The 15,748-nt window shown below is 42.4% G+C and overlaps 1 protein-coding gene across 1 annotated transcript; it reads left to right on the top strand.

The window, feature by feature from the left end:
• Positions 1 to 945: 945 nt before the first annotated feature.
• On the top strand, positions 946 to 10,703 carry LOC115127167 (Golgi phosphoprotein 3-like). The gene is made up of 4 exons (XM_029656812.2): positions 946 to 1,458; positions 1,980 to 2,111; positions 8,239 to 8,353; positions 8,634 to 10,703. Exons 1-4 carry the CDS (start codon positions 1,255 to 1,257, stop codon positions 9,056 to 9,058), a joined length of 876 nt encoding a protein of 291 aa, XP_029512672.1. The 5' UTR covers positions 946 to 1,254; the 3' UTR covers positions 9,059 to 10,703.
• Positions 10,704 to 15,748: the final 5,045 nt, after the last annotated feature.

Genomic DNA, 15,748 nt, shown 5'->3' with positions numbered 1-15,748 from the left:
CAATCACCACCTTCCGGAGACACCTGAAACCCCACCTCTTTCAGGAATACCTAGGATAGGATAAAGTAATCCTTCTCACCCCCCTTGAAAGATTTAGATGCACTATTGTAAAGTGGCTGTTCCACTGGATGTCTTAAGGCTGAACGCACCAATTTGTAAGTCGCTCTGGATAAGAGCGTCTGCTAAATGACTTAAATGTAAATGTAAATGTAATGTAAATGTGTGTGTGTGTGTGTGTGTGAGAGAGAGAGAGAGAGAGGCATACTTGATTCAGTCATAGAGCCCATTGCCCTTTATGGTTGTGAGGTCTGGGGTCCGCTCACCAACCAAGACTTCACAAAATGGGACAAACACCAAATTGAGACTCTGCACGCAGAATTCTGCAAAAAATATCCTCTGTGTACAACGTAAAACACCAAATAATGCATGCAGAGCAGAATTAGGCCGATACCCACTAATTATCAAAATCCAGAAAAGAGCCGTTAAAATTCTACAACCACCTAAAAGGAAGCGATTCACAAACCTTCCATAACAAAGCCATCACCTACAGAGAGATGAATCTGGAGAAGAGTCCCCTAAGCAAGCTGGTCCTGGTCCAGATCCACAAAGAATTCAAAAACAAATCCAATTTTGAAAAACTCCCATATCTACTGGGTGAAATTCCACAGTGTGCCATCACAGCAGCAAGATTTGTGACCTGTTGCCACGAGAAAAGGGCAACCAGTGAAGAACAAACACCATTGTAAATACAACCCATATTTATGCTTATTTATTTTATCTTGTGTCCTTTAACCATTTGTACATTGTTAAAACACTGTATATATATATAATATGACATTTGTAAAGTCTTTACTGTTTTGAAACTTCTGTATGTGTAATGTTTACTGTTAATTTTTGTTGTTTTTCACTTTATATATTCACTTTGTATGTTGTCTACCTCACTTGCTTTGGCAATGTTAACACATGTTTCCCATGCCAATAAAGCCCTTGAATTGAATTGAATTGAGAGGCACATCCTCTTCTGACGTCATCACGTGTATCCATTCATCACGTGTCGCCATATTGGGTCAGGAAGTGGAAAGTATTGAAGTGGAAATCTGTTGCAGGTTTGCTGTTGTAGTTATTCGAATATTAATTCAATTTTCACCCAATTTTACGATAAACTGGGTTTTATTTATGCACCGGAAACACTAAAACCTTCAGGAGATATCAAATCATTTGTATTTACCTGTTGTTGGGACGTGCATCCAGAGTATGACTTCCCTAACACAGCGAAGTTCGGGCCTGGTGCAGAGGAGGACCGAGGCCTCTCGCAATGCAGCTGCCGATAAGGAGAGGGGGTCAGATGATGAGGACTACGAGCCACGTCAAGAGGAAGAGGATGAGAAAGGAGACTCCAAAGAAACTCGACTGACGTTGATGGAAGAAGTGTTGCTATTGGGATTGAAAGATCGAGAGGTATGGTGTTAGTTATCGTCGTTAGCATGTTGCTATAACGTTAGCTAGCTACAGTAACTCTAGCTGTTTGTTTACGTTCCAACCAGTTTACGTTATGTGCTAACATAGCTAGCTAAGCTAATGTGCTTTTCCTACGTTAGCTAGTTAGCTTTACCGTCATGTCTATTCAACGTTGCAAACAAATAGTGCTTTCAATACAACTGGGAACTTGGGAGCGGGAACGAGAAAATCATAACGTCTGTGATCTTCAGGTCGGGAAGTCGGATCTCTAGAAAAATGCCCGAATTTCCGAGTTGGAAACTATTTTTCCCCCATTCTAAGCTCGTTTTGCCCTAGTTCCCAGTTGTCTTGAACTCTCCGAAGTTTGAGATTTCCGTGTTCCCATTTGTTCTGAAAGGGTTTCAAACGTGTCACTTTGTGCGTGTCACTTCTGTCACCAGTAGGATGTTTGCTTAATTGAACCAGGACGTGTCATCATGTGAAGCATTCACCAAATGCTTGACTTTTTTTTTCTCCAACAGGGCTACACTTCATTCTGGAATGACTGCATTTCTTCTGGTCTCCGAGGTTGTATGCTCATCGAACTGGCTTTGAGAGGGAGACTGCAACTAGAGGCTTGTGGCATGAGGAGGAAAAGCCTGCTGGCCAGAAAGGTGAGGAAAACACACTGATTAACTTGGTTACCACACTTGTGTCAAATATATATTTTAACTAACCCAAGATAGATCACAGCCTGTCATCTTCCTCCATGGTATTATGGTTATTCGCAAACAAGTATTAGATGTGCATGCCGCCACCTACTGGATAGGTTGAAAACTGAGAAACTTTAAAACAGAAATAATAGGTGAAAATAAAACATGCTCCGAGTATTCTAAAAGGAAACAAAATGTGTACTCAGATCCCTACACAGGCTCCGGAGCCTGAGAGGGGTGGAATATTCCCTGCACCGTTTCAGTCCTGAGGTCCTGGAGATCCTGAAATATTTTTGCCACCTTTAACAATGATACCTAGTTTCATATATTTTTTATATATTAGTTTGTCCAGTTCAATTGTGCAAAAATGCAACAGTCTACTTTCTTCACTATTAGTATTTCAGGATCTCTGATGAACACCATCTCACTACAGGCTGTTGGGCATCCACTACCATTTAATCTCCACTCGCTCCTTCAGCTATTTGTACTGCCTCCACAAAGGAGACCTGCTGGAGCAAGCCCTGATCCTAGATACTGTGACCTCCTTCACCCTTACTGGGCACTCCAGGAACTTGGGAATGTGGTTCCCACCACAATTGCAGCACCATGCTTTCTCAGACTCTTCATCATTCCTTCTGCAAACCTTTTTACAATTGTAACGCTGCAGTGGTTTTTGTACACACCGCATATACCTAAGTTTTACTTTGAGTCAAATGACAGTAAAGCCGATAGACTTTCCACCTTCTTCCGGTGTATCATTCGGTTCAAGCGTTCGTGCTTCTACCACCCCTGGCATGTTCTCCCTAAACCATGAAGCCTCTGTCCAACGAGACACCAGAGATGACACCTTTTAATCGGTGCCCTACTCAGAAAATCTTAGCTTTCCACATCATAGGTCGATAGAGCTTTTGCTCTTTTGACACACACAAAATCACCATCATACCGCTCCTGGTCACTCTGACCAATTCCACTTTTCCCAATTTGTCCTTCGCCATCTTTGAGACTGCAAAACGGGTCACCCCCCCCCCCCCAAAAAAAAACCATGCTGGTGAATCGCACTCCAACAAACTTCTGCTCCTGTCCAACTTGAGGCCTTTTTTATTCCACTCTTCACCGTCGTCCACACTCATTCTCACCAATTTTACTCGCGCCCACAGAATCACACAATGCTTCCGCCATTGCTCCCCACCACAGCCTGTTGTTTCCAATGGGAGCATGAATCATAAAAAGCAGAACAAGCAAGGAAGTGGGCAAAGCATGAGCTAGCGAGATCCTATTGGCACGTTCTACCCTGTATTTGCATATTTCTGTTAGGCAACGCCTACTCTGAAGTGCGCGAGGGCAATAACTCAATTTTCCCTTGCTCTCCTTCTAAACAACACCATTTATTTAAAAAACTTTGGCGAAGGCAATAGTCTACAAAACTTAGTACACTCTTTTCGTAATAGTTTCTAGTTTTGTGAACAGAGAACTGTATTGAGATCAGATGTTTCGTCGATGAACATTTCCAGAATATCGGCCAAAATCCATCTCGCTCCATCTTTTGCCACTGGGTTTCCTCTCATCACCATATTTGGTGATGAGCGGTAATGCCAACCGGATGCTTCACATCCAGTGAAAGATCTGGCTCATTGTTCTAACTGTGCTTGCGTCTTTTTCGTATTATTTGCGGTGGGCCATTTCTTCAAACAAAACCCATCCAACTCCTTCAGTCACATTCCAATCCAAAACACACTAACCCTACACAGGCTCAGGGTCTTGTGAGGGTGGAACAGTTGTCAGCAGGATTCCTTCGAAGGCTCTGAAATCACAATGTCCAAAAACATTCAGCCGCACTCACAATGATGCACATTTTCTCCGATTCCTTCTCCACTTGTGCTGTACAGTTTATGACCATTGCAATAAATTATACAAAGTCCACCTTTTTAACATGTAATACACTATATATACAAAAGTATGTGGACATCTCTTCAAATGATTGGATTCTGCTATTTCAGCCAAACCCGTTGCTGACAGGTGTATAAAATCGAGCACACGGCCATGCAATCTCCATAGACAAATATTGGCAGTAGAATGGCGCGTAAAAATCGTCTGTCTTCAGTTGCAACACTTATTACCAAGTTCCAAACTGCTTCTGGAAGTAACGTCAGCACAATAACTGTTCATCGGGCGCTTCAAGAAATAGGTTTCCATGGCCGAGCAGCTGCACACAAGCTTAAGATCACCATGCGCAATGCCAAACGTTGGCTGGAGTGGTGTAAAGCTTGCCACCATTGGACTCTGGAGCATTGGAGACGTGTTCTCTGGGGTGAGAACGCTACCTGCCCGAATGCATAGTGCCAACTGTCAAGTTTGGTGGAGGAGGAATAATGGTCTGGGGCTGTTTTTCATGGTTCGGACTAGGCCCCTTAGTTCCAGTGAAGGGAAATCTTAACACTACAGCATACAATGACATTCTAGAATCTAGACGATTCTGTGCTTCCAACTTTGTGGAAACAGTTTGGGGAAGGCCCCTTCAATGGAGGCATGTTCATCACCACATTTCACCTCTGGCATACAATACTCTTCCCATCTGCATACACTTGCCACATGACCAAATATTTTTAATTTTACCATACTTGATGGGATTTGGCACGAAAGCTCTTACAGAATATGTCATAAAGCCAAACTTTATATGTGAAGGGAGAGACTGTTCATCAAAGAACAATAGTATGGATGGAGTAAACTTCTTCACTCCATCCACTTTACTGGTCAGTCGACATCTGCATTCACTTCCAGCACCACCCCTTGAGATAATCCCCATTGATAGGAGCCTTGCATTGAAGAGCCACACACGGAACAAAGCATATTTCTTCGGCTCCACGTACACACAAACCCCCAAAATAAAACAAAAACAATGTTTTCACAACTATTTCCGCACAGTGACGTAATAGTAATTCATCCTACAGGATTTATTTTTATTACCCACCCACTTATACCCTCACCCAATTTTCCCATCTACCCTCTCCCCCACAACCCCACCAACCCATCTCTTACCTATGGCTGGGAAAAGAGACAAAATCATAATAAAAAAAACAAATAATTATAAAAGCAACTGTAAAAAATTAGGTACAAACATTGGTATTAAATAGGTTGTTGAAGTACACTGATTGGTCTACATTGTTAATGGCGCTGGAAGGGATGGCTGCCGTTTCACGGGTTCCTACCCAACTGTGCTATTTAAAAAAAAAAATTAAAAAAATTAAGTTAACATATTTTGTACATAAAGTTGCGTCAGGACAGAGCAGCTACGTCTGGTAAGATGGGGTGGAGTTGTGTGTTTATTTGTCAATAACCGCAGATGCGCAATGTCTAATATTAAAGAAGTCTCAACGTATTGCTCGTCTGAGGTAGAGTAGTTCATGATAAGCTGTAGACCACACCATTGATAAGAGAATTATGTTCTCCGGGTACATAAACCCAATTTAATTATATTACTCAGTCTGCAAACCAGAATTTGTAAGATCCTGGTCGAATGAAACCGACGGAGGCCCAGCTAAAATAGTCAAAGGTTTATTCACGGGAACGTTCTAAAGTCAAGAATACAAAGCAAATTCATTTTATACTGACTTCTCACGCTCACACAACCATACGCACACACATCCACACAACCATACGCACACACATCCACACAACCATACGCACACACATCCGCACAACCATACGCACACACATCCGCACAACCATCCGCACAACCATACGCACAACCATACGCACACACATTCGCACAACCATACGCACACACATTCGCACAACCATACGCACACACATTCGCACAAACATACGCACACACATTCGCACAAACATACGCACACACATTCGCACAACCATACGCACACACATTCGCACAACCATACGCACACACATTCGCACAACCATACGCACACACATTCGCACAACCATACGCACACACATTCGCACAACCATACGCACACACATTCGCACAACCATACGCACACACATTCGCACACCCATACGCACACCCATACGCACACCCATACGCACAACCATACGCACACACATACGCACACACATTCGCACAACCATACGCACACACATTCGCACAACCATACGCACACACATTCGCACAACCATACGCACACACATTCGCACAACCATACGCACACACATTCGCACAAACATACGCACACACATTCGCACAAACATACGCACACACATTCGCACAACCATACGCACACACATTCGCACAACCATACGCACACACATTCGCACAACCATACGCACACACATTCGCACAACCATACGCACACACATTCGCACAACCATACGCACACACATTCGCACAACCATACGCACACACATTCGCACAACCATACGCACACACATTCGCACAACCATACGCGCACACATTCGCCATATACGCACACCCATACGCACACCATACGCACACCATACGCACACACATACGCACACACATACGCACACACATTCGCACAACCATACGCACACACATTCGCACAACCATACGCACACACATTCGCACAACCATACGCACACACATTCGCACAACCATATGCACACACATACGCACAACCATATGCACACACAACCATGTGCACACACATACACACAACCATACGCACACACATTCGCACAACCATACGCACACACATTCCTAAGTAGTTTCATCTGACATCATTGTCTTTATTCAATCAAATGCAGAGTTATTTAATAGTCTGTGACAATGCCTCGCAGACCGGCCACTCCCCATACCTATCCACTCCTACACCAGCACACCAGAAAGTGCAGGTCAAGGGTTTGTTAGTTAAGCAGCTACAGTACATTCAGAAAGTATTCATATCCCTTGGCCCTTGACTTATTCCACATTTTTGTTGTGTTACAGCCTGAACAACTTTACAGATCTTGAATAATTTTAACAATAATGGGCAAATATTGTACAATCCAGGTGTGCAAAGCTCTTAGAGAGACTCACAGCTGTAATCGCTACCCAAAAGTGCTTCATTATTATAATTTATTTTTTTCAGTAAATCTACAAACAAAATTCCGGATGAAAATGTATGGGGTATTGTGTGTAGGTAGGTAAGTGACACAATTAGTTAAACATCCATTTTAAATTCAGGCTTTAACACGACAACATGTGGAAAAAGTCAATGGGGCGTGAATACTTTCTGAAGGCACTGTATCTTCTTGTTACCCTAACTGATGTCACATTACCCAATGATTTGTATTGATCAGATGTCCCGGGAAACTCCCATCAGTCCAAAACCCTCACTCGGACTAAAAAAACGAGGCAGAACTATACTTGGTTTTACAAGATTCCACCGGAACCTTACTTCTCTTATTTCCTTTTTTTCGCCACTCTTAACACTCGTATCTTCTTCCAACGTGCCGTCACCACAGCTGTCGGTTTCACACAGAACATCCTCTTCCACCTCTCTCTCAAGTGTCAACAGCCTACAAACCCACTTGCTTATACACTGAGTGTACGAAACATTAAGAACTCTTTCCAAGACTGACCAGGTGAATCCAGGTGAACGCTATGATCCATTATTGAAATCAAATGTTAAATCCACTTCAGTAGAAGTGTAGATAAAGGGGAAGGAGACGGGTTAAAGAAGGATTTTTAAACCTTGAGAAAATTGAGACATCGATTTTGTATGTGTGCCATTCAGAGGGTGAGTGGACAGGACAAAGGATTTAAGTGCCTTTTGTACGGGGTATGGTAGAAGGTACCAGGTTTGTGTCAAGAACTGCAATGCGGCTGGGTTTTTCATGCTCAACCATTTCCCGTGTGTATCAAGAATGGTCCACCACCCAAAGGACATCCTGACTGTTGGGAAGCATTGGAGTCAACAGGCCCGCATCCCAGTGGAACGCTTTCATCATCCATGGTGTTAACCGCTAGGCAACCTGCCGTGTGTGTGGTATTGCAACGTGGTAGACCAGCAGAGTCTGCCAACTCTAGAAGTTTATGCTTATGTGTGTATATCCCAATGTTACAGTAAGGTTTTGTTTGTGTGTGTGTGTGAATTCAACCTTAAAAAAAAAATGGTATCTATTTTGTCAGGTTATCTGTAAGTCAGCCGCCCCTACAGGAGACATGTTGCTGGACGAGGCTCTGAAGCATGTCAAAGAAACCCAGCCCCCAGAGACAGTCCAGAGCTGGATAGAGCTGCTGAGCGGTGAGAAGCCATATTGAATACGCCCACCCTCCATTACTCCCCCTATTTTTAAACTACTGTATTTGTTGTGCTATATCTGTCTGTCTTCCGTTCTTAGTGTTTTGTTCTTTATTATCACCATGATTATTTGATATTACCACACTGTGCCACCTCCCCTTCCCAGTCCTGTTTGAAATGAAATGGGTTTGTCTTGATGTTTGTTTTTTTAAACAATAGCTATCCTATTAGGTTTCCAAGTAAAATTGTACAGAAATGACCCGTAATTTGTTTTGTTGTCCAGGTGAGACGTGGAACCCATTGAAGCTGCACTACCAGCTTAGGAATGTCCGTGAACGTCTGGCCAAGAACCTGGTCGAGAAAGGCGTTCTGACCACAGAGAAACAGAACTTCCTCCTCTTCGACATGACCACACACCCGCTGACCAACGACACCATCAAACAGCGGCTGGTCAAGAAGGTCCAGGAGTCCGTCCTGGACAAGTGGGTGAACGATCCGGGGCGCTTCGACAAGCGCGTGCTGGCCCTGATCTTCCTGGCCCACTCATCAGACGTGCTGGAGAACGCCTTCGCCCCGCTGCTGGACGAACAGTATGACCTGGCCATGAAGAGGGTACGTCTGCTGCTGGACCTGGAGCCAGAGGCGGAGAGCACCAAGGCCAACGCTAACGAGTTGCTGTGGGCCGTGGTGGCCGCCTTCACCAAATGAAGCCCTACCGGAAACCAACGTGAGACGGAACTTTTAAAAAACACTACAGACCTCTGGGGCTCAGAGCTCTCAGATCTCCCCTGTTCTGATATGACGACGACAAGGACGATGATGGTGTTGGCAGTGAGGAAGACTACGATGAAGATCACAAAGCACGGCTCTCCCTCTGTATTGACAGTGCTGTGACCCCTGACCTCTCGGAGTCACTGTCCTGTTATCTCCTGGCCAGTTGGTTGACATCAAGTACCCTGTGGGTTCGTCCCAAATGGCACCCTGTTTCCTAATATAAGGCAATTTTGAGCAGGGCCCTAATGGCTCTGATCAAAAGAAGGCACTACATAGGAAATGGGGTGCCATTTGGGTTGTGGCCTTTCTGTTCACTGTGAGACCTAGTGTAACTTTAAGCACTTGCGTCAGTAGCTGGCACCCACCCAGGTCTGTGTCCTTTCTTATAGGAGGGACTTTTAAAACCGCCAGGTTTTGCGTGACCATCAATGGCCCAGACCTACCATGATGACCTGACATGATCATACAGAACATAAGTCATTGTTTTTGTCTTTTGCGTTTAGTCACTTTGAGGAGTTTTTCTTTTGACATGACCTATAGATCTCACGTCTGTTTGTTGTTAATAAATGTTAACCATCTCCAAACCATTTTGCACATTCAACACGGGATATAGAAGAGTTTACTATTTGTAAAAACAAGCAGAAAAAATCATGAAGTTGAATTCCGAAGCACCATTTTATTTTGTTCAGGGTACCAACCAAGTGCATGCTTCATTCCTGTTCAATTTGACTTTGTGTCCCCCTCTCCATGTACTAAAGAATCGTAGCTTGTGCTTTCCATCCGTTTCAGATGGGAGACTATATTCTCTGCAACTCTATCATCCTATTCCAGACACTGCACGTCTCCTCTTTGCAGGCAAACTGGTTTCGGGTGTACATGTGTGCAGTCATGTTTTGAAGAGGTACAGTTTCCAAGAAGGAAACTCTCTCAAATTGGCCAAATATCTATGTCATTTAGTTAGTGTATTGAGAGAAGAAGAGAAAAATATTGTGGCATATGACTAGGTAGAAGAAACATCTCCTAAAACGGGCTAATTGTATATTATACGTGTCGCGCTCTGGCAGTATAATCTTAACGCTTTTGATTTTATCCTTAAAATGTATATTTTCTTTTCTACTTGAGCCAATTTCTATTGCTTTAATATAATTCACATAATTACGTTCATATTTAGTTGGTCTTCATTCATGGTTTGGGCTTTTTTTCTTTTTTTTTTTCTTTTATGCCTGCTAGTTGGTTGTACTATTCATCACTAGGAGTTGGCCATAACTACTGATACAGGGTCAGATACTATTTGATCTGCCTAAAAGGTTAGGACAGGGGGAAGGGTTATCTGATCCTAGATCTGTGGTTGGGGGTTAACTTCTACCTTGAGCATTTGACTCATCTGGAGGGTGTACAGACAAAGTATGGTGGAGGGATTGGATGGGGATGATTTATATAGTATGGATTTCCTGAGAGGAACTGATTATAATATCAAATTTGATCAATTAATGTACAGCGTAATGAAAGGGATCTTGTGTATGCTTCTTTTTTTTTTACCACACAATAAAGGATGGATCTTTTTAAGTGCCTGAATTTAGCACTGTTAGAGCTCCTGTCTTTATTGGCTTCCTTCTGTATGATAATTCCTTGAATGAAATACCAGTACTCAAAACAAACGCCTCCAGATTGATTGCACTACAACGGAGTGTAAAAAAAGGACTCGCCGGTCCTGACTGAAACATACGGTATGTGTTGTCTAACTTTTTTTCTGTCTTTTTAACAGAATCAAAAACACTAACAATGGATAACTAACTGCACAAGATGCAGTTTTTTTGAACACAGCTTTTAGTGGCACATGTAGTAATTAATGGAAGCAAAAATAACTCCTAGGCCTCTGGCCTCCACGTAACACAGTATGGCGCTTTGAAGGCCACTTTGTGTCCATGATCTCTATGTAGTTGAACGTGATAGGACACTTGTCCCCAACGACAGATAATCATTTGTTTCATCACACTTTGTATGATAGTTTTTTTGTTGTTGCTCTGGACCCCCTTTTTGAGTCGGATGGTCCATATGACTGGCCACAGGTCTGCCAAATGCAGTGGTGTAAAAATACTTGTCTTTTTTGGGGGTATCTGCTTTACTAATATTTTTGACAACTTTTACCTTACTACATTCCTAAAGAAAATGTTATTTTTACTCCATACTCCCAGAAGTACATTTTGAATGCTTAGCAGGACAGGAAAATGGTTCAATTCACACACTTATCAAGAAAACATCCCTGGTCATCCCTCGTGCCTCTGATCTGGCAGAATCAATAAACACAAATGTTTAAATTATTAGAGTGTAACACTCGCTATCTGTAAATGTAAAAAACTAAATCGGTTTGCTTAATATAATGAATTTGAAATGATTTACACTTTTACTTTTGATACTATTTTACATTTGAGCAATTCCATTGACTTTTGATACTTGACTTTATTTTAAAACCAAATACTTTTTGAAGTTTTACTCAAGTAGTATTTTACTTGAGTCATTTTCTTTTAAAGGTATCTTTACTTTTACTCAAGTATGATAATTGGGTACTTTTTCCACCCCTGGCCAAATGTCAAACGACGCATGATGGTGTACTGGTTTTGCCATTACAATGTCACAGGTTCACTCTCTCCATGACTACGTGGGGAGCACCAGCCACCTTGGCATTGATTGTGGGCCAGGTCCAGGCAAAGTATCTTCTTGACTTCACCTCTCCCCCCTGAATCACTGAGGGTGAACTGGAACCCTCCATCCCGCCCACTGCATGGTTAACAAAACCGTTGCCCTCGGGCACTGAGGTAGTATTCAGTCTTCTTGTTTCAGTGATCTTCAGAGAGTGGGTTGAAGTTCCTCACTTCACTTTGATTATATTCTTGTAATGTGTTGTCAATATCTCCAACCATTTGGATCTCCAGTCCAGGACGTCACTAGCGAGGCCGTCTCCAACTTTACACAGCTGATGCGCACAGTCCAGAACGGCAGTTAGATCTGGAGAGAAGAGAAAGTAACCGTTTAGTCGGTCAGTTTAACATATGATAATGTCTCATTTGTGGTAAAATCGTAAGCACAAAACTTAATGGCAGAAATATGAATGACCTTTTCCGGTCATATTGATTGGGCTTGCGTTGTGTTTCTTTGTTGAGCTCTTCCAGAGCTATGTTGTGCTTGTGGTACAGAGTAGATTGAGTATCTGAATGCATGCAGCTCTGTAATTCTTATCAGTCAGAAGTGAGGTCTCCGCTAAAGTCGGAAGTTAGCTTCGTTATATCTCCTTGGTGACGTAGATTGTGGATCCCCTGTGCAAGTCTCGCCTCCTAATCAGCTGTTGTTTTGGGTTATGCTCAGTCCTCTTTGTTATTACAATGTTGTGTGTTGTGTTTCCTCAAAGATGACTTTGCAATCAAATAGGCAGCTGATTATCATTGTAGGCTAATTCACTTGGAAGTTTGTGGTGTGGGCCTAGAAAAAAATCACATTACACTATCCATAAACTAATTCTGGATATTCCTTTGGCCCTCACTGACCATGGGTGCCCAATTTCCCAAGTAAAGATGAATTAAGGACTACAGATAGTTACACTATTTTATATTATTTTGTGGAACAAAAAGACACGTAAATATCTGAAATATTGATTCATAAAATACTAGACAGTTACCAAATTAAATGGAATATTGGAAAATGTAAATTAGGGTTATTCTCTTGGTCTCCACTTGAAAGTTGATTGGCACAGTACACTTTCCACTGCAGCAAGCGACAGTCCATATAACCTGTCAGAAATAACCTGTCGAAAGTGATTGTGTGTATGTTAGGAACACCACACCTGCAATCAATAGCATGCTGGGTTAGGACACAACATGTAATTTGATTGATATCACCGGGAGGATGCTTGCTCACTTACGTAAAACAGTTGTCAAAATGAATTGGCTTGCTCAATGTACTCACTGGTAGACGGAATAACAACGCAGGACAGGAGCATCTGTCCATGCCTTATAAAACAGTTCAACTGTGATTGGAACATACCTCTATTGATAAAATGACAAACAACGATTGATAAGGCTAGATTGTGCAATATTGATTGGCGGTTGTTTCTAATAGATGGTAAGGAATGTGTGTCCTTAATGAACATTACAGAGCACATTTGACCCTAGGCTAGTTCCCCAAATATGTATTTTTTTAGGTTTATTTCAGGCCAGGGCACTCACTGCAAATGTTTATGGGTTTTCAAACAATACTGCATATGTTTCAAAGACCTGCACTGGCACCAGGTTCAGAACTGATGTGGACATAATTTCCCTCCTATCATGAGTGTTCTCGTATCCCTGGTCACAACAGTAATAGCAGTGATTAACATGTTATGGCTTGTCCTGTATTGTGGGCGTGCCTGTCAGATGGGGAAGTACTGTACAGTTCTACAGTGTTTGCAATGAGTGGACCTGTTGTCAGCTGACTCCTGTGTCATATTCATTTGATGCACACTGTTGCAAAACGTTTTGCAACAGAAAAGGTTCTTATTAGACAAGTTCAGGTAGTCCCTCCCTGTTTCAGTCTGTTTTGTTTCCATTTGGTGCCTAAAGAATATGACCCTTGGTTTAACCCAGAGGTCCAATAAACCATTGTTCCAAGGCACTTAGCAGAATCATCTTATCTTTCCTTAAGGTCAACTACGTGTACTTTATGACACATCCTAAACAGTGTATCAAGGAAGATTATAGAAGATGTTTTCACATTAGAAGTGGAGCAAACATGCTTCGGTTTATGAATTATTTTTTAAAGAATTGGATGGTTCCGACCTTGAATATGTGGACATCTATAAGTACCTAGGTGTCTGGCTAGACTGTAAACTCTCCTTCCAGACCCATATCAAACATCTCCAATCGAAAATCAAATCAAGAGTCGGCTTTCTATTCCGCAACAAAGCCTCCTTCACTCACGCCGCCAAACTTACCCTAGTAAAACGGACTATCCTACCGATCCTCGACTTCGGCGATGTCATCTACAAAATTGCTTCCAACACTCAACTCAGCAAACTGGATGCAGTTTATCACAGTGCCATCCGTTTTGTCACTAAAGCACCTTATACCACCCACCACTGCGACTTGTATGCTCTAGTCGGCTGGCCCTCGCTACATATTCGTCGCCAGACCCACTGGCTCCAGGTCATCTACAAGTCCATGCTAGGTAAAGCTCCGCCTTATCTCAGTTCACTGGTCACGATATCAACACCCATCCGTAGCACGCACTCCAGCAGGTGTATCTCACTGATCATCCCTAAAGCCAACACCTCATCACCCAACACCCAACACCTTTCGTTCCAGTTCTCTGCTGCCTGTGACTGGAACGAATTGCAAAAATCGCTGAAGTTGGAGACTTTTATCTCCCTCACCAACTTCAAACATCTGCTATCTGAGCAGCTAACCGATCGCTGCAGCTGTACATAGTCTATTGGTAAATAGCCCACCCATTTTCACCTACCTCATCCCCATACTGTTTTTATTTATTTACTTTTCTGCTCTTTTGCACACCAATATCTCTACCTGTACATAACCATCTGATCATTTATCACTCCAGTGTTAATCTGCATAATTGTAATTATTCGCCTACCTTCTCATGCCTTTTACACACAATGTATATAGACTCCCCTTTTTTTCTACTGTGTTATTGACTTGTTAATTGTTTACTCCACGTGTAACTCTGTGTTGTCTGTTCACACTGCTATGCTTTATCTTGGCCAGGTCGCAGTTGCAAATGAGAACTTGTTCTCAACTAGCCTACCTGGTTAAATAAAGGTGAAATAAAAAATGTAAAAAAAAAATGATATACTGTACTTCACAGAACATGACAGGTAGCCTAGCCGTTAGAACTTTGGGTCACTAACCGAAAGGTCGCAGGTTCAAACCCCAGCGCTGATAAGGTGAAAAATCTGTTGATGTGCCCTTGAGCAAGGCACTTAACCCTAATTACTCCAGGGTCGCCATTGATAATGGCTGACCCTGGCTGTGACCTTACTCTCTGAATGTGTCTTAGGAGTGAGTTGGAATACGCAAAAAAAAAACATGTCCAATTCACACATGTATATTATATTATACAAATATAAGCACCCACCAAATAATTATTTATTATGTGCTGCTACTACAACTCTATTACAAGGTTATTGATAGAATAATTAAGGCCCTATTACTTTCAGTGATTGCCGAAATGTATGCATTTTTATTGTTTTGAACTGTTACCAAATGTAGAGCTGGGCTAGTAACCGAAAGGTTGCTAGATAGAATCCCTGAGCTGACAAGGTAAAAAATCTGTCGTTCTGCCCCTGAACAAGGCAGTTAACCCACTGTTCCTAGGCCGTCATTGTAAGTAAGAATTTGTTCTTAACTGACTTGCCTAGTTAAATCAAGGTCAAATAAAAACATAGAATTGACCATGCAGCGCCTTTAACTGTAAGCAGGAGCACAATCAGAGAACACCATTTCCCACAACTCCCATTTCCCACAAATATACCGTTTACCTCCGGATGCATCGAAGCTGCAGCAAAACTTGCGCCGCTGATTTCTAGATCACATGAACGGGATGAAAGCCTTGTGCTGTTTTTACTTCGTCCAGTTCATT

The sequence above is a fragment of the Oncorhynchus nerka genome, linkage group LG4, assembly GCF_034236695.1.
Source record: "Oncorhynchus nerka isolate Pitt River linkage group LG4, Oner_Uvic_2.0, whole genome shotgun sequence".
NCBI classification, from domain to species: Eukaryota; Metazoa; Chordata; class Actinopteri; order Salmoniformes; family Salmonidae; genus Oncorhynchus; species Oncorhynchus nerka.
The sequence above is the reverse complement of the archived record's forward strand: the minus strand, read 5'-3'. Positions and strand labels throughout refer to the sequence as shown.